The sequence below is a fragment of the Musca domestica genome, unplaced genomic scaffold, assembly GCF_030504385.1.
Source record: "Musca domestica strain aabys unplaced genomic scaffold, Musca_domestica.polishedcontigs.V.1.1 15, whole genome shotgun sequence".
NCBI lineage: Eukaryota > Metazoa > Arthropoda > Insecta > Diptera > Muscidae > Musca > Musca domestica.
Window position 1 is genome coordinate 16,040,416 of NW_026712207.1, and position 21,955 is coordinate 16,062,370.

At 35.4% G+C, this 21,955-nt stretch overlaps 3 protein-coding genes across 6 annotated transcripts in view; all 3 read left to right on the forward strand.

The window, feature by feature from the left end:
• The first annotated feature begins 2,961 nt into the window (after nt 1-2,961).
• Nucleotides 2,962-10,407, forward strand: LOC101899700 (L-lactate dehydrogenase). The gene is made up of 3 exons (XM_005186290.3): nt 2,962-3,216; nt 9,067-9,925; nt 10,000-10,407. The coding sequence occupies exons 2-3, from the start codon at nt 9,092-9,094 to the stop codon at nt 10,162-10,164; spliced, it is 999 nt and encodes a 332-aa protein (XP_005186347.2). The 5' UTR covers nt 2,962-3,216; nt 9,067-9,091; the 3' UTR covers nt 10,165-10,407.
• Nucleotides 10,408-12,857: 2,450 nt separating this feature from the next.
• Nucleotides 12,858-14,040, forward strand: LOC101900215 (lipase member H). The gene is made up of 2 exons (XM_005186293.3): nt 12,858-12,990; nt 13,057-14,040. The coding sequence occupies exons 1-2, from the start codon at nt 12,858-12,860 to the stop codon at nt 14,004-14,006; spliced, it is 1,083 nt and encodes a 360-aa protein (XP_005186350.2). The 3' UTR covers nt 14,007-14,040.
• A 3,342-nt stretch (nt 14,041-17,382) lies between these two features.
• The window catches only part of LOC101900043 (bestrophin-2), a 47,392-nt gene continuing 42,819 nt past the window's right edge, over nt 17,383-21,955 (forward strand). For 2 of the 4 annotated variants that reach the window (XM_059119722.1, XM_059119723.1), the window contains exon 1: nt 17,383-17,690. The gene's annotated coding sequence lies outside the window, so the exon portion shown is untranslated. Of the gene's footprint in view, nt 17,691-21,146; nt 21,834-21,955 lie in introns of those variants that run through there. The other 2 variants (XM_059119720.1, XM_059119721.1) reach the window with 2 other exon arrangements.

A 21,955-nucleotide genomic window follows, 5' to 3' on the forward strand; every position in this document is an offset into this window, starting at 1 on the left:
ACTCTGAGAGTCTATTTAATACGATAAATAAATACAATGAGAGTCGAGAGGTCCATTCATTTCTATGGTTGCCAGTGTGATTCAAATGTTCATTAATTCCACAAATATTTGTAAACGTTAGTCTCTTAGTTTATTTAAGAAGTACCTAGTTTAGTAGCTTGGAAACCCAAGTAAAGTCATCCACTTTATTCCCTCCATCGTGAGGAAAATGTGAAACATTTATTTGTTCAATTGAGTAGTACCGTAATATAAAGTCCGCAAATAGTATGGGGTTTCAGATAAAAAAATGTTTTAAGCTCCCGTAACATTAAATGTAGAGTGTAGAATAATGTAGGACAACTAACTACTTATCACCAAAAATTGTAAAATTCTTACCAGAATAGTTGAGGACTCTGAAATTACCTTAAACGTGAAAAAAAGTACTAAATAAAATTTCAATATTTTATGGTACACGAGATATTTGTGGTAAAAATGTTTGGTCATTTTACCAAGCAGCACAGCACAGAAACATGTTAACCTTGGGTAGATGGCAACGTTTATTTTCGCACGTTTATGTTTTTTACAATTTGGATAAAGGTGCATATGTATATAACATATTCACATATTTATACGAATATCAGCGAGAGAAAGAATGCAATTTAAAAGACATAAAAAACATGTTTGAGGGAATTCCTCTCTGTTTATATTTGTTGTTGGTTTTGGTAAGTCGTGTGAACTTCCCCACCAAGTGATGACAAATAAAATGAGAGATTGTGAAAAGAAAATAAAACGAAGGGAACATTGAACTTTGAGGTATGAGTTTATAAAAGGTGAATCGAGTCGTGCCGAAATGATGCAAATGCAATAAAACTGTTATCGTCGTAGGTATGTGAGGGATATTTTTATATCAAAGTCAAATACCATAATGTTTACATTTTTTTTAATTTTATTGGCGAAATAGCATCAAATTTTAAAATAAGTTTAGATTTGTTCGAATTGGTCACCTTTGGCACGAATTATGGCTTTCAAACGGCCAATGAAACCGTCACACGCTGCATTCCCATTTGGCCCATTCCCGGCGAAGAACTTGCTTGAGGTGATCGACACTTTGGTATATTTTAGTGCCAACCTTACTTTCCAAAATAATCCACAATAGCCCAACGGATTGGTATCCGGAGATTTTGGTGGTCATTGTGCGCTGGAAATGAAGCGAGGAACCTCATTTTGTAACCATTCTTGGGTGGCGCGTGCTGAGTGCTTCGGTGCTGAGTCCTGTTGGAATGTTCAAGGCTTTAATACACCCTCCAGAATATTTTCGAAAAAATATTCGGCATTTATTCTGATGCCACGGTCGATTAATACCAGCGACCATCGGCTGTTATTGGGGGCCCACACCACCACCATGGGCGGCATTTGAGTTCTGGTGGCCAGCCGAAGGTGCACATTTTCAGCTGAGCTCTTTGGCAAGTAAACACAATCCTTTTGTTTGTTTACAAACTGCTGAACAACGAATGTTTTCTCATCGGAGAACACCAAATTCGGCAGTTCCCCACTTTCAGCCAAGCGAAGCAACTCTTTAGCTCTTTTGAGTCATTTTCTTTTTGTTGCGGTGTAAGTTCTTACACTTTTTGGAATTTCAATGGTTTTGCCCCGATCCCAATATTTTCCGAATAGAATATTGCGATATGTTCAACTCACGAGCCATTTCGGGTTTCGATCAAGTCGCATCTTTACTTTTCGAACCATTTCTGCTGATGTTGCTGTTTTCTTCCGTCCACTTCCTGAACGTCGGGCTACGCTACCAGTATCACGATAACGAGCGATGGTACGAGACACAAAAGATTTATTCACAATTAAATGCTGGAGTGCTCTAACGATAGTCATTTGTGGTTTTCCAGCCAAATATAAAATATCGGGGGTTCTGTTATATGGCGACTATAGCATCAGGCGAACCTGAGGTTTTTGGTATAATAAATCATGGACCTATATGTCCCATTTTCAATTCAAATAATTCTACGGGCCAAAACCACTTCTTCATTCATCAAACTCTTCATTTCCACAGACATGACAAAATCGACGAAGAATTTAGTTTTTTTACCTGTTCTGTATGCCCAACATTTTTGCATTTCTTCTGCGAGTCCAACATTTTACACTGGAACCCATTCGGTTTTAAATATATTCAACCTGTTAAGATTTCAAAATATAAATTTTAAGAGACTTCGGTACCTCTACATGGTGCTTATAAAAAATATTGACCTATATGGAACATTTCCTTCAAAGATGGTTCACATATCCTTTTGATCAAATCGGCCTATGTAGGTAGAGGTCAAAATGATCCAGTGTCAATATCATTCCTATACAAATAATATTAGAGGTACCCCAGTGCCTTCAACGTGACATTTACACAACATTGGTAAAACATAAATTGAGCATTCCACCAGCGTTCTTCTCTTTCCACATGACAGACCACAGACCTCCTCTTGCAAGCAACGTCTCTACAACGGCAAAAGGTCACCTTGGAGCAGCCAGTCAGTGGTGGTTTCCTAAAAATACAACAACAGTGCCAGCACCAGTCACAACGATATGGACGTGCGTTAGCTGAATGCATAACCATAGTAACAACACACACACGCACGTACATACAGACATCCATGAGGCACTCTCTGTGTGCCTCTTTCTCTCTGGCTGGGTGAGTCAAAAAGAACAATGTTTTCATTGAATACCAAGAAATTTCGTCATTATATCCAGCCGAAGCCATTGGCATGGGGTCTTCGAGGGGATAGCGGGGAAATCACGTCTGGATTGGTGGGCAAGTAGTTGGGTTGGTTGTGATACCCAACATGAAGGGATCACGACCACTTGTGAGTAGTGATGATGACGTCGTCGTCTTCATCGCTTTCCTAATAATGACGAACGATGATGTTTGATGTGTGGCGGCGGCTCTTTATAAATAACGAAATAACGGCATAACCCGGCATTATATCTTCTCACTGAGTTGAGTGTGATTGAGCGCGAGAACACGCAGTAACAACACAACTTTCAAACAACCGCACAAAAGAGATTTAACAAAACAAAAATTTGCTGCTCCAGCAACAAACCAACTAAACAAAAATCCAAAAGTGAAACAAATTTTCAGTTCAGAAGACAGTTCGTTTTCAAACGGCTAACAGTGCAGACACGTTCAAGTGAATACCTTGCTCCTTTTGGCAACCCGTGGTGAATCCCAGTGAATTAAAAGTGAGTGTGCGTTCCATCGAAAATATTTTGAAATGAAGAAAAGTAAAATGAACAGCAAAAGAAATGAAACTAATTATCCGCCAAGATACAAATCAGAAATTTTTGTTGCAACATGGAATGGCTGGCTGGCACTCTCTAAACAGCCAGCATTTTTAGTTTGAATTTATTGTTGTAATTGATACATGCACATATGTTTGTCCTCAGTTTGCGTCCAGTGATCTCATTTTGATGTCATAGTGATTTTTTTATTGCATTTTCATTTGTTAACCCCACGAGTGAGTGTCATTCGAACAAAGTCAGATGGGCTTTTATTTTGTTTATTTCATCACAAGACTTGAATGTAAATATTTTGAAATGGGTAAATTACTTTTCAAGTCCTTAAATCATGAAATATTTGTATATTTTTATATAAATATGTATATTTTGAAAGGGTGTAAAAAATGGAATTTTTGGTATTCATTCATTTGCAAATATAGAGACATTCGATTTGACATTTGAATGAAATATTGAAGTTTGAGGCTAAGTTTTTTTTTTTCAAGAACTAAGGTGTAGTTATTATAAGATATGTATATATAGGATAAGAAGAGATATCGAGGAAAATTGAAAAACTAGTAAATTCTTGGATTTTATAGAAAAAATTAAATTTATTAATTTATTTTTTCCGAAAAAAATAGATGATTGTCACATGTATCTTATTAATACATAGTCTGATTTATATCTGGAGGAAAGAAATGTACCTATTTTTATACCCTCCACCATAGTATGGAGGGTATATTAAGTTTGTCATTCATTCATGTCAGTATAAAATTCTATGTCGATTTAGCGTTGTCCGTCCGTCTGTGGAAATCACTCTAGCTTCCGAACGAAATGAAGTAAGTTGATAAAAATGTACTCAAATGTGTATTGTGTCTGCAGGACTTTTGGTATTGAAAATGGGCCATGTAGATCCACGTCTTCGTATAGCCCCCATTTAACAGTATCTCCCGATGTTCGATATTTTGATGATTTTAGCGACATTATTCACCGGAATTGTTTCAAATCTGGTATTTGAAATTCGTAATAGATACTACAGCATAGGACAGAAAATTGTCTGTGCAGGTCCACCTCTTCGTATAGCGCCCATGGTACCTCCCTATATTCGGTATTTTGATGATTTTAGCTACATTATAAAAAGATTTTTTCAAGTTTCGCATTTGATTATTGTAATAGCTTATGACAAAAGTTGCCTATGCAGGTTCATTTCGTCGTATAGACCCTAATATGCGGCTACATTCGATATTTTTAAGATGTTAACAGAATTTTTAATGGATTTTATTTGCTTGAAAATTGCCAAACTTTTACCAAATGGTGGAGGGTATTCAAAGTTCGGCCCTCTCCGAACTTACAGCTTTTTTACTTGTTAACAAACAAGTTATCTCTGATAGTTGTTGATTTCATTTCAGAATATTCAAATTTTGTTTGAAAAATATGTCTATTTTAGATACGTATAAATTGTGAGGAGATACTCGTTCTATTCTAGCCCATATTGGTCTATAAAACCATGTAATTGTCATGATCACAAAAAAGAAATTAATTAAATATATAAATTTATATAAATCTGTGAAGATACTGGAAATGTTGATATCTGTTGATTCGGAAACAAACCCATTTTCTCTATCTAAATCGTCCAAAATCACAGATTTGTTGTAGTACATCGTAGGATCTGTTTGCATTAGTTTATGTTTCAAAGTATAAGTTTTATACGAAGCATTTTAAAATTCCTAAAAATCCACAATTTTATGTGTTTTTTGCTAGAAGTAAAAAAAATCATATTTTATCTCTTTTAAAAATTGGGCATTATTGGAATAGCTAAAATCTTCGCCATGAATTTCAATACCAAAGATAAACATATGGCAATAATATACCATTCCTTATTTTCTCTATTCACTAGGATATAGAAACTTCTCCATAATGTATTGCGAATATTCTTTATCCTTATAATTGAATTGGCGATTTGTCCATTCTCCTTCCTTAATTTCACAACAAAAGCACTCTGCTGTTTCCCGCTATTCCCTTACCAACATTTCAAGTTTATTCACCTTAACATGCCCTTGTAACAGCAACTCGCTTGCACTTTTTATAGAGACATGCGCACTTGGCGTCCATTGGGAATCAGCTGCTGGTGTTACAACTTCCCGGAATTCCTGAACAGAAAGAGAAGAGAACAAGCGATAGAAAAGAAAATAAAACACAAACACACCCATTAGAAAAGCAAGCAAGCCAGCCAGCCGACAGCCAAATTTTGACTTTGAAATGCGTTGAAGGTCACATAGTGGTGATTCCAACTCACTTCCCAATTCAATAGACTTATCATTTTTCCCCCGCCCTGCCCCCAGCATTATTTGTTTATTTTATCTATCTGCTTGTCGAACTAAAACATTTACAAGCGGAATGATTTGTTGTTTTTTTTTCATTCAATGCCTTCATAGTTTTTAGATTTTGCAATTCAATATTCGCAAAGATAAGATAAAAATACCAATTTTTGTGCAAAACAAATTCTTATAACTAATCTCTAGATTAATTTTTTTAGTTGCACCATTAACTCGATTTCTTGAAATAGGTCTCCAACTGTATCAGAGTAACCGATATCGTCCGTTTAATTGGTGCCATTAATACAGTGCTTGGAATTTGATTAGTAATTGTTTTTAAGCTATTAATAAGCAATTGATTAAAAGCATGTGATTCATAAATTATGAGGCACGAGACTGAAATGTAATATTATGCGTTTGGTTAGTTCATTTGTTATAAAAGAATTGTGGGAAATTGTTAATCACATGGAAAGGAAATATATATTTTAGAATTTGATGATTTGAATTTGAGATTAACTACTAGTAATCATATTTCAAATGTTCGATTGATTGCACAAATATTTTCTCTATGGTTAGGCTTAAATAATATTTGCAAGCAGAGGGGTTTCTATACTGCATTTGTACATTTGTTTGTAACGTGGGTCTAATTTGTTTGTTTCTGCCGTGGTAGAAGAATACAGGTAGACGCATCGACACAGCAGCTGGGACAATGAACTGTCAAACCAATTTTAGAACTACAACTTTTGAATGAAAAACTCTTTGAATTTGTAAAAAAATTTGAAAAAGACATATTATAATAACCTCCGATTGACGTCGTATAAGAAAACATATAAAAAATCTACTTAAATTTGAAAAAAAAAACAATTTAAAATTTTTGGTATATAAATGTTCTCAAGCGGTGGTGCATCTTCCTGTATTCTTCTACCATGGCAGAAACAAACAAATTAGACCCACGTTTCCTTTTGATGAACTCCAAAGAATCACATTCTGAGTCGATTTATGTATGTTCGTCCTTCTGCCAATGTATTTTTATTTGGCTCAACGAACCCTATTAACCATCGGTCCAAATTTAGATATAACTCCCATACATATCTTCGTTCGATTTCAATTGTATTTTATTATATGTGTACTATTCATCCAAATGGAATGGATTTCGGCACATCCAACCGAATTCAGTTTTAAAACAGGTTCTTAAAAATCGGTTAAGACATAGCAATAGCTCCCACATATACGTTTCATCGGATTTTGTGTTTAAGCCCTTCACATTCGTAATATGCACTTCACAATATTTGATACCAGATATTAGGCACAGCTCAGAAATGCCTCTGCCAAATTTTATCGATATCGGTTCAGATTTGGATAAAGCTTCCACACATATCTGCATATATATATATATACCCTACACCACATAGTGGTATTGTGCCTTTGTGAATTTGTTTGTAACATGGATAAGGAAACGAGATAAACCCATAGTTACTTTTGAGGATCTTCATATAATCACTTTCTGAGTCGATCCATGCATGTGAGTCGATTCGTCCGTCTGTCTATGTATTTTTGTAAACGAAAAACAAATCGTATTTATTATCCGATTGAAATGAAATTTTCCAAATTTGGCCGAAGGATGAACCCTATTGAAATTGGTGAGAATCGGTTCAAATTTAGATATAGCTTTTTATATATCTTCAACGGATTTCGAGTTAACTGTTCACCCAATGATCAATATCAGTACAAATGACCTGAATGTTGACACATCCAACTGAATTCAGTCTAGAAGCAAGTACCTTAATTTTGGAGAAAATCGGTTCAGATATAGCTATAGCTTCCATATATATGTTTCATCCGATTTAATGTTTAAGTCCCTCACATTCGTATATGCACTCCACAAGAATGAAATTTGGTACCAGATGTCAGATACGGCCCAGAAATACTTTTGCCAAATTTTATCAAGATCGGTTCGGATTTGGATATAGCTCTCGTATATATCTTCAACGGATTCCGGGTTAGCTTTGCACCAAATAGCCAATATAAGTCCAAATAACCTGAATTATGGCACATCCGAACGAATTCAGTACATCAAGTTTGGAGAAAATCGGTTCAGATAGAGCTATAGCTGTCATGTATATGTTTCATCCGATTTGGTCTTTAAGTCCCTAACAAATATTAATTCCCTGTAAAACCAAACTATAACTGTTCTAAAGCCAAATTTTGATATTAACCAGTTTTGTAGATATAAACTTATCTTGGAATTGAACGATTGAACCATTTAGATCATATTATTTGAAAGAAAATCCAGGCCTTTTATTAATTTATCGCGCTTTTTAAATCATTTTAAAATGTGGAAAAATAGCAAATAAATGAAAACAACTTGTTTCCTATAATTTTGAATATTTCTGACAGGAGGCGGAAATCTTCTCAGAGCTGCATTTCAGCAGTTTTATGAAGCTGCCCAATATTTAGTATAGCCATTTCACGATATTTTGAAGACTCCATATGAATCTTTCAGTGGAATGATATCGAAGCAATATTTGTAAAATTCCGCAAGAAAGAAAGTTGTTCTATACTATTTTCTATTTCAATCAGATTTTCAGGTTTTTAATCATGATTCTGGACAATTCTTAATCAGTAGACTTTTGCTGTAAGATTTTGCAAACTATCAGTTATTCAACTGTCAAAATTGCTATCTTCATACGCTGTACTTACTACATTATTAGGTTATCGAAGAATTTTGTGTGACAATTTGTAAAAATTATTGGGTTATCGTCTGTATACACCCAAAAATAATACATTCCCCAATATATGACTCCCACTCCATAGGCTGCCCAATTATCAATTCTATTTCCCCATATTGAAGAACTAATACACATCGTTTTTCATGCTGTCATCCAATTGGAAAATTTTGTTTCGAAAATAGCTCTCACCACGCGTTGAACATTAAATATATGTATATGTGTATTTACTTTTGAATATTTTGAGATACTTTCTCAACAATTCCATTAAATTGACCTTGCTGAAGGTTATAACTAACAATCCTAGAGAAATACAATGAGTCTATTTGTTGTGTTTGTTTGTAGACGGCCGACTCCCCCGCCATCCAAAATTAACGCAACAGCTCGTGTTGTTTTCATCGACCATCATCACAGCGGCCACCATATTCCGGATGAATATTATTTGGGTCACACGTGACAATTAATTACCTCCGTCGCAATGGTGGGGAAAAGGGAATAACATCTAAAAAAGCTTTTTTTTATTAATAAATTCAAATATATTAACAGAAAATGTTCCATGGCAGTTGTGGTCCATTTCACGATTATTTAATATAGTCACGCACATTTGACCACATTAGGCGGTAGTCATTTTTTTTTTAATTTCGGAATTATATAGGTCCTTGTTCATACAAAATATAAAATAGAGCTTACACAGGCAACTACATTTAAAGTATTTTCTCAATTTTTTCTCAAAATGTCTTACTTACCCATTATAACTTCCTTACCTTTCTTTACAGCTCGCCGCTAAATTAAAATAAAAAAATGGCTTCAGTCAAGGAAAATCTCATGAACCAGGTTGCCGAGGTCTTGCCCTCGTCTGGCAACAAGATTACCATTGTCGGTATCGGTCAGGTCGGTATGGCCTGCGCTTTCAGTATTTTGGCCCAAAATGTCTCCAGTGAAATATGCCTCATGGATGTCTGCAAAGAAAAGTTGATGGGTGAATTGATGGATTTGCAACATGGCTCCAATTTCTTGAAAAATCCCAAAATTACCGCCAGTACAGATTATGCCGCTTCGGCCAACTCCAGATTGTGCATTGTAACCGCCGGTGTCAGACAAAAGGAGGGTGAATCCCGTCTGTCGTTGGTGCAACGTAACACCGACATTCTCAAGCACATCATTCCTAAATTGGTTGAAAACAGTCCCGATACCATTTTGTTGATGGTCTCCAATCCCGTCGATATTATGACCTATGTTGCCTGGAAATTGTCTGGCTTGCCGAAGAACCGTGTCATTGGCAGTGGTACCAATTTGGATTCATCCCGTTTCCGCTTCTTGATGTCTCAACGTTTGGGTGTTGCCCCCACCTCTTGCCATGGTTGGATTATTGGTGAACACGGTGACAGCTCTGTGCCAGTGTGGTCCGGCGTCAATATTGCCGGTGTCCGTTTGCGTGAATTGAACCCCAACATTGGCTCCTCTGAAGATCCCGAGAAATGGAATGAGGTGCACAAGCAAGTCGTAGACTCTGCCTATGAAGTTATCAAGCTAAAGGGTTACACCTCATGGGCCATTGGTTTGAGTACCGCTTCCCTGGCCTCGGCCATCTTGAGAAATACCAGTGCCATTGTTGCCGTTTCTACCTCTGTTAAGGTGAGTCGAAAAGATCTAACAGTTTATTGGAACCGTTTATACTAAATTTCTTGTTTTTTTTTATCAATTTTCAGGGTGAACATGGCATTGATAAGGATGTCTTCTTGTCCCTCCCTTGCGCTTTGAATGCCAATGGCGTTACCCATGTTGTCAAGCAAATTTTGACCCAAACCGAAATCGATCAATTGCAGAAGTCGGCCAACATCATGGCTGAGGTTCAAGCTGGTCTTAAATTTTAAATCTGCAAATGATCTGGTAGGACACAAATTTTAGCTTTTATCAAAGATAGAGAACTTGGTTAGGGCTTTCCCCGACCACTCAACAATCTACCTTAGTAACTATAGGATAATTCTACAAGTATTTGTTATTTATTGTAACATTTTATGTTTTATTGCTGCGCCTCTATGTTTCGTTAGTTATACATTTATGTTCTTTTTTAAGTTCATTAACAATAAAACCATAAAAATTATAGTTTAAAACAATTTGCGAGTTTTATTTGATTTCACGAGTTTTTGTTTTGTTTTTACATTATGAGCAAAGGGTGTACAAGTAATGCATGTATATGATATTGAAAATCGAAAACAGATACTATAACTCAACCGCTACTACCTCATTAGTGGAAATTTGTTGAAATCGGCAGATAGGTTTGCCGATGAAATTAGTAAAATATTCTTGTAAATGTAAACTTTATGGTATTGTAAAAAAAAAACAACTACAACAACAACAAATGCACATTTCATTTTCAATAAAAAGATTTTAGCACGATTATATAGGTGTTGGTAGTTTTACTCAGGGAAAAATATATATCCGAGCCGAGTTCCACAAAATGGAAACGTACGTCCCGAAAATCACTCCATATAGGCTGATATTAGCCATTATTTACACAATAAACCTGAAATCGGATTAAGGATATATATGGGAGCTATATTCAAATCTGGCAAAGATATTTTCGAACTCTATTGAATATCTGGTACCAAATATCATTGTTGTCGAATGCATATTACGAATGTGAGGGACTTAAACACCAAATCGAATGAAATATATATGGGGGCTATAGCTATTACTGAACCGATTTTCTCCAAATTTGATGTACTTACTTCGCAGTTTGACAGATATTGGCTTTTTAGTGCACAATTAACCCGAAATCGGTTGAAGATATATAGCTCCAATATTCCATATCCAAATCTAAACCAATCTTGATAAAAATTTGGCAGACGTACTTCCGAGCTCTATAAGATATCTGGTATCTAGTACGGATGAAACATGTATGGGAGCTATATCCAAATCTGAACCAATCTTGATACAATTTGGTAGAGGTATTTCTGGGCTGCATCTGATATCTGATACCAAACATAATTATTGTGGGGTGCCTATTACGAATGTGCGGGACGTAAACACCAAATCGGATGAAACCCATATATGGGAGCTATAGCTATATCTGAACCGATTTTCTCCCAATTCTATGCACTTGCTTCTAGACTGAATTCGCCGGATATGCCAAAATGCAGGTCATTTGGACTGATATTGGCTATTTGGTGCACAATTACCCCATATCGCTTGAAAATAGATATGGGAGCTATATCCAAATCTGAACCAATCTTGATAAAATTTGGCAGAGGTATTTCCGAGCTCTATAAGATATCTGGTACCAAATTTCATTGTTGTCGAATGAATATTACAAATGTGCGGGACGTAAACACCAATCTGAACCGATCTTGACAAAATTTGATACACTTATTTGAGAGCTGTATCTGATATCTGGTACCAAAGATCATTGTTGTGGAATGCGTATTACGCTCGAGAGGTACTTTTAACCCCAAATCGGATGAAATATATATATGGGAGCTATAGCTATATCTGAATCGATTTTCTCCAAATTTGATGTACTCTTGACTTTTATTTACCATTTGGCGCACAATTAACCCGAAATTATCACCAATTTCAATAGGGTTCGTCCTTGGGCCAAACAAATATTAGCTGCAAAATTTCATATATATCCGATAATAAATGCGACCTACATGGACAGATGGACGGACGGACTGACATGCATGAATCAGAAAGTGATTCTATGAAGATCCTCAAAAGTAACTATGGGTCTATGTTACAAACAAATGCACGAACCACATTGTGGTGTGGGGTATAAATAGAGAGATTAGCAGAGCAGAGATTTGCTCATTTACACTCCGAAGTAAAGTTTACTGGCACAAGAGATTGGTCGAAGAGTGGGAGTTTTATATGGTGTTTGCTCAAATCAGCAAACAAAATATTTTTTACTCAATTTCGCTCTTATTCTTACTCTATTTCGAGTAAATTCCTCTCCAATTTTTCAAAGAGGAGTAACTCGCAAGCCTTCTTTCATAAAACAAAAGAGCAGTAAAATCTAATAAATCGGAGCTCCGACCTCTGACATTGAAAGTTTTCCGCAAGAAGAGCGTATTCGCTCTTACAGCCCAACATACTAAATTAGTTGAAAAATGTCTTCAAAATAATCGAAAACCAAAGGTACAGAAATACAGATCCAATTCTGGAACACTGGGTGTATAAAAAACCAGGAACAATTGACCTTTGAATTTAAGAAATATATCTTTCAATACAATTCCTTACTTCATAAGTCTACCCTATTCTACAAAACTATACCACCTTTGAAGCTCAATGGACCATTAGTTCACCCTTACTCTTTCATTTTCCCATCACCTATGAGTTGACAAAATGCTACGAAAACGGCCACAAAAACAGTTTATATAACTACCGGACTGGCGCTTTCTCTATGCGGAACTTTTGTCAACGTCTTTTGGACATTTCCACACCTACAGAGAAAACGTGACAAACTCAACAAAGCCAACCTATCAACAGATCAACTGGTATCGGTGGTTTATAAGAACAGATTACCGAAGAATTTTCATGTCAATTAAGATTAAGATCAGAACAAAGAATGATTCTTGGTTGGAAAATCATATTGGTGTTGAGTCTCTGTACACTCTGCAGAGCTTTGTCAGTGGAACAGGTGCAACAGAAAAATATTGAAATTTTAACCGAATATTTCAATAAGGGATGGAAAGAGTTTTGTAAGTACTACACTGGTTAGGCGGATATTTGGGTTTTGATATTATTTAATTTTTCGTTATTTTTAGGTGATGCCCCCGTCGACGAGGGTGTTATGTCGCTTTACAATGGCATTAATCCCAGCGATACCACCATTCATGTCCTTACCATAAATAATCAAAGTGTTGAACTGCCCATACGTGCCTTATCGGAGATACGAGATTTCGATATTAACCCGAATCGCAAGACGTTGTTGTATGTTAATGGCTTCTATACGGATGAGAGTTATTTCAGCATTCAGGCCCATTTGCATATGTTACAGGCTCGCAGGAGAGATTTAAATGTTATTGTGGTCAACTTTGCCAAAGATGTGCAGCAGTTGTACTATGCCCTGCGACATCATTTGACTCTGCACGGTTACTTTATATCCAAAATACTTTCTGTGCTGGTGGGTAATGGTATTGATCCCAAGGATATAACCTTGGCTGGACATTCGGTGGGTGCTAATGCCGCGGCATTGGGAGCCTCAATTTATACCACCGAACACATGCATAGCTATTCGACATTTTCGATAATTGACCAACTGATTGCCATAGATCCCTGTTCGTATATCTGTGATTCCCATGACATATTTGTGCGGCGCAATGTTTCTTCACGTGTGGTGGTAATTCATGGTGAGGGTAACTTATTTGGTGTTCGAGAGCCATTGGGCACCATTGACATCTATCCCAATGGCATTGGATTTTATCCAAAACGCAGAATGCAGCCAGGCTGTGAGAGTTGGGTATGTAGCCACATGTATCCTTTTCTTCTGTTCATGGAATCCTTGGTGGAAAGAGTTCCCATTACTGCCGTCAAATGTGAGAGTTGGATGCAATTTAAGGATGGCCAATGCAACTATACGGATACCATTGACATTGGCATCAACTATCCAGTGACTGCCAAGGGTTTGTATTTCTGTATTACCCAGGCACAACCTCCGTTCACCCTGAAAGAAGATGGCTTGGAATATCGAAGCAGAAACAGTATTCTGAAATAAAGATTTGAATGTATTTGTTGATCAATAAAATTAATTCAAATTTGAAAATTTGGCTATAGCTGGTAGCATGTCCACATTGGAAAAGGAAGGTCAGTTTTTGGCGAAAATATATGCTTTATTCCAGTACCTGCAATAATCTACCAGTTTTGCAATTTTTTCTGACATCATAGAAGTAAACATTATTATCGTAGTAAACACTTTTACATTTTTTCAATTCTGGAACATGGCTTCATTCGAATTAGGTCAATAAAGGGCTTGCTTTTATACGACAATACAAAAATGAAATTTAAAGAAAAAAAAAGTGTACTTCGGTCCTCTCGCCCAGAACAATTCTCCTTTTTTTGTCTGTGAATAGGGAAAAACAATCATAAATCTTTCTTGAAAATATACGAAAATAATGAACACAATTTTAACAAGTTTTTCAGTAGATTATAGTTTGACTCATAAACAAGACTTTGTAACGATTATTTCATTATTAATAGAGACTTAAAGTATATTAGAGTAGCTCATTGTTGCAATTGCGACTTTCATTGAACTTTTTCCAAAACCCGATTGTGGTGAAAAAAATAAGATTGATACCAAAAATTCCAAACAGAATGAATTGTAATTACACTATCCAACAAAATCTCCAATAAATCATAATTTGAAAAGGATGACTTCAAAGATAAAAATATTGTTCATAAAATTTTACTATAAGTCACCGAAGAAAAGAAATATCTGTTTCCCTTGTAACCCAAAATATTCTTACATAATGTTTCATATCAGTCCAAATGACCTGAATTTTGGCTGAATTCAGTCTAGAAGCAAGTACATCAAATTTGGTGAAAATCGGTTCAGATACAACTATAGCTCCCATATATGTTTCATCCGAATTTGTCTTTTAGTCCCTCACATTCGTAATATGCACCCCACAACAATGACATTTAGTACCAGATATCGGGTACAGCCCAGAAATACATCTGCCAAATTTTATCGAGGTCGGTTCTGATTGGTATATAGCTTCCATAACCGATATAGCTTCCATATATAACCGATACATTTGTGCATTTGTTTGTAGCAGACAAAAGAAAACGAGATCCTGATGAAATTTTCTAAAAATCATTTGTTTTGACCCAAGGACGAACACTACTGAAATTGCAGATAATCGGTCAAAATTTAAATATAGCTCCCATATATATATTCGTCCAATTTGCTTTTTATTGCGCACCAAACATGTAATATCAGCCCAAATAGTATGGAATTTTGCACATACGACCAAATTAGGCTTGAAAATAAGTATGCCAAACGTGATCATAATCGGTTCAGATATAGCTATAGCTCCTATATATATTGTTCATCCGATTTGTTGTTTATCCTCCGCAGCCGTAATATACAGTCTGTAACAAAGATATTTGGGGAACTATATCAAATACAGCTCAGAAATACCTTTGCTAAATTTTTGTCGATATCGATCCGGATTTTGATATTTCTCCCATGTATATTTTCGTTCGATTTGCCTTTTTTGTGATGAAATTTGGCACTTACGACCAAATTGGGTTTAGGGTTCAGATATAGCTATAACTCCCATATATAATGCTCTTCCAATTTGTTATATGTATGTGTTCTCCACAGCCGTAATAAAGAATCCGTAACAACGATATTCGGGGAAATATTTAAAATACAGCTCAGAAACACATATGTCAAATTTTATCGAAATCGGTTCTCTAGCAAAAAATTGTCTATATAAGTTCACCTCCATAGAGACCTTATGTTATATTCTCTGATATTTGGATATCTTAATGAGCACTAATTCCACTGGCAAAAAGTTGCCTACATAGGTCCAGCTTCTACATCCATTGAGAATATGTTTGCCTGAATTTGTACTGCAAAACAGGGGAGCATTTTGTCACTTATGTTGCTCAGAAATCATTTGAGCTTACTTCGCCTTCTAAAAGTGTCCAACATTTTCTTCCCAATACCAGTTAAATTGTTTTCCTTGAATCATAATCGAGTAGTTTTTATTTGGTTCGATTCATTGTGATTGACGCCAATGTCTATAGATGTGCTCCTAAAAGTATGCTTTCGTTTACGGATAATTACGCACTTTTATCTTAAATTGTGGTTGGCATTTCTACAACCAATAATCTTTTCATAGCAGGTGTGTATGTATACGGAACCCCCCTCCCCGTACAAATGAGAATCATAGAGCAATACCAGTGTTGCCAGTATTTTATTATCTCTCCTCCCTAACATCACAATAATTTGCCCCCTAAAATAACAAATTTTAATAGAATTTTACAAAACAAAATAAAGGTAATATTTGGTTCTAGATTAGGATTTAATTTATTTATTTAATACTAAACGTATAAAACGACATAAAGAAAAGATCCCATAAAGTGTATATATTCATTATCAGCATAACATTTTATGTCGATTTAACTATATCCGTCTGTCTGATGAAATCACGATAGAACCCACACTATGTGAGGTAGAGCTTTGAAATTTGGCACAATAGTTTGTATTGTATCTAGGATGGTTGGTATTGAAACAAATATGAGATGTATATTGGATTAGGTTTTTATATAGCCCCCCCATAACGGTATCTCCCAATATTCATTATTTTAATGACTTAAGACACAGTTTTTTTTGGATTTATGTTGAAATTTGTGTTTGGAGTTCGTAAGGAGTTGCTGTGGCGGAAAAGTGTATATAGTTCCACGTTTCAGTATAGCCCCATATAACGGTACCTCTCGATATTCGGTATTTTTGATGATTATAAGGTATTGATAACAGCTTCAACATCTGGTGGCGGAACATTGTAAATGTAGTCATACGTTTTTCTATAGCAACTAACGGCATCTCTAACGGTACCGCCAGATATTCGGTATTTTTACGATTTATGCCATATTTTTCGGATTTGTTGGAAATGCTGTATTTGTAGTTCATAATGGGGTTTACGGCCGTTGTCAAAACATTATACATATTGGTCCATGGTTTCCACATAAAGGTAAAATCCGATATTTGGTGTTTTGATGATCCTAATAACATTTTCCTTCGGAATTGTTTCAAATTTGGTGTTTGAGGCTTTGACTTTGAGACTATTTTTTACAAATGGGTATTGGAAGTTGGACTGAACTTATTGTTTTTTAGTTGTTTTTGTTTAAATTCCTCATAGATCCCAGAAGGAACTTTTCGTTTCAAGAAATTCCCCATTTTTGGGGAAAAAATCCCCAATACTGGCAACACTGAACAAGAGCATTGACCACAGAGAGTAAGCCAGATTTTTAAGCCAAGATCTCATTGTTTGTTCATGGCTAATTTGATGAGAATGAGAGCGAGCGTCGGGCAGTGTGAATTCGTATGATGCCAACAGGTTAATAACGATACTGGTACAAGCCGTCTGAGCACAGTTTCGGCACGGGTCTCAAACGTATACGTTGTGTATTATATTGGAACGGAAATACGCGTATGGAAACATTGAAAAGAGAAAAAAAAACACAAAAATTTTAATTCGAAACAAAAGAAGTGATTTTAAAACAAAAAAAGAAAAACGGGGCGCAAACAAAATAAAAAGTCAAAGTGTGGAGACCCCGAGATTAAAACAAACAAAAAATAATTACAAAAAAAAAAAAATAATGTAATGTAATGAAAATTGCTCTATGATGCATAGATAATTGTTGTGCTGTAACCAAACCCAAAAACAAAGTAATGAAATCGAAAAGATGGCCTTGTAAAAAGGGGGAAATGAAAAAGAAAAATTCGAGAAAGAAAATTAAAAATATGCCAATGGCCTGAAATCCCCTCCAACAAGAAGTTGACAGCAGTGTCGATGAAGACAAAGAAAGAATGAAAGAATCCGAGACCAGTTTTGAAGCGAAAAGACTGCAGATTTATTTCGGGCAAAAATAAATACTGAAATAATGCAAGTTCGAATGACAATCGCAGCAAATTTGCCAACTTCAAAGATTGATTTATTGAGAAAGGGCTTTGATATATTTATTATTTTATGGGCCATTTCGTCAAAAACTTGTTAATTTTTTATGGAATATTTTGTTGTTGTTGTTGTACATGGAATATTTTGTGGTTGTTGTTGCTTTTGTCAGGCCACAACCATAATTTATTAACAAAAATTTTGTTTTTGTTAATTTAAATTTGTTGATGTGTGTTGTTTTGTTATGTAGCCGTTGTTGTTGTTGTTGATATTCCACATTATTATTGACTTTCATTTATTGTTGTTAGCTTGGCTTAGAGGTTGGAATTTGTCTGGCTTAAACTTCAGGTTACAGTTTTGTTTCCACTTTATTTTCACACATGTGTGTTCGCGTCCGTCTGTCTGTCTGTCCGTCCGTCTGTCCGCTGGTTTGTCGGTATGTTGTCAAAACCAGTGTCTCTATGTAATTTCATTGTTGATTAGCTAATTTTTCTCTTGACTTTCGTTGGTCGCTCGTATTAATTGCAAACAAAACCGCACTTGTTATTATCAAACTGAAATTTTTCCATGTAAAATACTCGATCCGATTCCCAATCTAATTGAAAATTAGGTGTCTTCTTCTTCTTTCTCCCCTTGTGAAAATTGAAACTTGTATCAATTGCAATTATTCCCCGCTCTTGGCAAAATTATTGACACTGGGTACAAAGCGTTCGCGCTGCTGTTGCTCTCTTACTCACCGAGAGATCTTTCAATAGTAACTGGCTTTAATACAAGCCAGTTGTTGTTGGTGTTGTTGATTAGCCGCAACATTTGAAAATCTATACTTAAATTTGTAAACAGGGCTGAATCGGGAAAATTTAAAATATTTATACCTAGAAATCTAGGTGTTAATACAGATTGAAGAAGAAAAATTTTAAAAATAAGTTTTGTAAAAGCTTGTAAATGTGAGATATTTAAATACATAAAAATTTTGTGTACATGTGAAAATTCAAAAGATACTGAAATTGTTACAATTAATATTGAACGAAATTGCACTAAGTACGGAAAGTAGTAAAACTACCATTGGCATTGTACAATCGACCTTCGTTTTATGTATTTGTACATTTGTTTGTAACATGGAGAAGGAAGCGAGATAAACCCATAGTTACTTTTGAGGATCTTCATAGAATCACATTCTGAGTCGATTTATGTATGCCAGTCCGTCCGCCCGTCTGTCCTTGTATTCTTGTGAAACAAAATATCTTAAACCGATTTCGGGTTATTTGTGCACCAAATGGCCAATATCAGTCCAAAAGATTTGAATTTTGGCACATCCGACCGAATTCAGTCTAGAAGCAAGAACGTCAAATTTGTTGAAAATCGGTCCAGATATAGCTATAGCTCCCATATATGTGTTTCATCCAATTTGGTGTTTAGGTCCCTCACACTCGTAATATGTATTCGACAACAATGATATTTGGTACCATATGGAGCTCAGATTTGGATATAGCTTCCATATATATCCTTTATCCGATTTCAGGTTTATTGTGCCATTATTTGGCTAATATCAGTCCAAAAGGAAAGAATTTCGGGACGTATGTTTCCATTTTGTGGAACTCGGCTCCGATACATATTTTTTTAACATTTTTGATAAAATCCTTCTCGAAGTGATATCATGCACTCTATAGCAATGTTATTTGGTATAAATGATTAAAATGCCTCCGTCTAATTTAGTGGTTGATAGGAGGTATCATCTACTTCAAATAATTTATTTTGTGGTGGGAGCTAAATATGCATAATGGTGTAGGGTATAACATAGTCTAGCACTTATATAACGGTACCTCCCGATCGGTATTTTGAAGGCTTCTGCTACAATTTCCAACCAAATTAGAAAAAACTTGATAATTAGGGTTCTCGGCAGGTCAGTTTTCTCCTAGCAAAAACGTTGGATTCAGGCCCACTAATTGGTATAGCCCCCATTTAACGATATCTCCCGATTTTCGGTATTTTGAAGGTCTCTACCACAATTTCCAACCTTGCAAATAATTTTCGTTTCGGTCCACTAATTGCTGTAGCCCCCATAAAACAGTACCAGAGTTCATTTTTAAGACTTTAAGACTAACAATAGGTAAAAATGTTAAGTTTTTGAAAATTTCAATTACAATTCCCTACAGAAATTTGGGATTCAAGTTCTTCTTACGAAAAAAACCATCAATATCAGTCCACGTTTTAATGCAAGGCTTATATGCGATACTTGCGGATTTTGACATGGATAAGAGTCCAGTCCATATTCTGCCGCCGCAGTGACTGAAATCGCAAAAAATATTCAATATTAAGGTTTGTTCTCCATTTATTGAATTTTGAGGGAGACGATCATTTTTCCCAACAAATGGGCACACTTTGTGTCCGCTGTACCTAACGCCGTTTTCAATTCTACATTCTATTCAATATATACATACAAATAATATCAAATTAAAACAAGTAACAAGAGCTGTAAGTTCGGCCGGGCCAAACTTTGAATACTCTCCACCATTTGGAACAAATAAATAAATAAATAAAATCTGTTGAAAATTCTGTTAAAATCTTACAATATACCGAAAAAAGCTGTTATATTAAAGTCTATATGACGACATGGACCTACATAGGTAACTTTTGTCATAAGCTATTACAATATTCAAATGCGAAACTTTAAAAAAATCGGTGAATAATGTAGATAAAATCATGGGGGCTATACGAAGACGTGGACCTGCACAGACAATTTCCTGTCATAGCTTGTAGCATTCATTACGAACATCAAATACCTAATTTGAAACAATTCCGGTGAATAATATCGTTAAAATCATCAAAATATCGGGAGGAACCGTTAAATGGGGGCTATATGAAAACGTGGACCTACATGGTCCATTTTCAATACCAAAGTCCTGCAAATTTTATCAATCTACAAATTAACTCTCTTCTGCTGTGAAATTCCGTGTCGATGAGTTTCAATTGTGGCCTATAGAGCGACTACAGAATTAGAAAAACTTAATTTGGTTTGGTCCATTTTTGACCCAATAAAACTTATAATACCCCCAACACATAGTGTTGTAGGGTATAACAATTGTACAAATTATGGTGAGAATATGTCGATATTTTATAACAAAATCTTCCGTTCTTCTAAAAGTCGAAAAGGACATGCAATTTCATTCATTTAACATTCGATCCAACCCACTGTATGCACATACATTCATGCACCCGATGCTACGGTAGATAGACAAATCCACTTCGAGTATCTACACTCAGCTGAGAGCATTCGGTGCTGACTAGAGTTACAAATATGGATACTCTGCGCCCAGTTTATTGCCAGAGCAGAGACCAAACAATAGTTTGCAGTTCATACGTTTACACAAAAATACGCTGGCTTATTTAAGCGGTGGATGGATGGGTGTTTTGTTTTTTTTTTTATTATTTGGCTTAAAGATTGCGTAGATATTTTTTTGAGTTTTATTTTACTCTCGTGTTTCGTGGCTGGTTATTCAATTCAATTGTGATTTTGGCCCCAAAATAATAAAAACAACAACTAAACGATCATAATAACCAACATAACAAAATCAAAGCAACAACAAGCGTTTGCCTGAAATTAAAGTGACCAGAAAAAAACGCGAATGCGTCTACACGAAATTTAAAGCAGATCTTGTGAATTGAATTGATTTGCAGTTGTTGTTGGTGTACATCACTAATCAATCGAAATGAAATGTTAAAATGTGTATCTTTATATGAAAAAATATTTCGATTTGTGGAATCATTCTTGGACCAGTTTTAAGACACATTAGATTCTTCTTTCTCATCTTCCACTTTTTGGAGGGGATTTTTTCATTCCAACTTCCATTGAAGTGTTGTGATCAGAAGTGTGTATATCATCGTTATTTACTTCATTATTTTTTTTCCATTTCATATAGGTAAGTTATGTTCTTTGTTCAAAAATCAACATCAATTTTAATAAATTTTATATTTGTTCACTCGTCGCCTTTTGTTGTTCTTAATTAATTGTTAATTATAGCCTATTTTGGTGTATTACTGA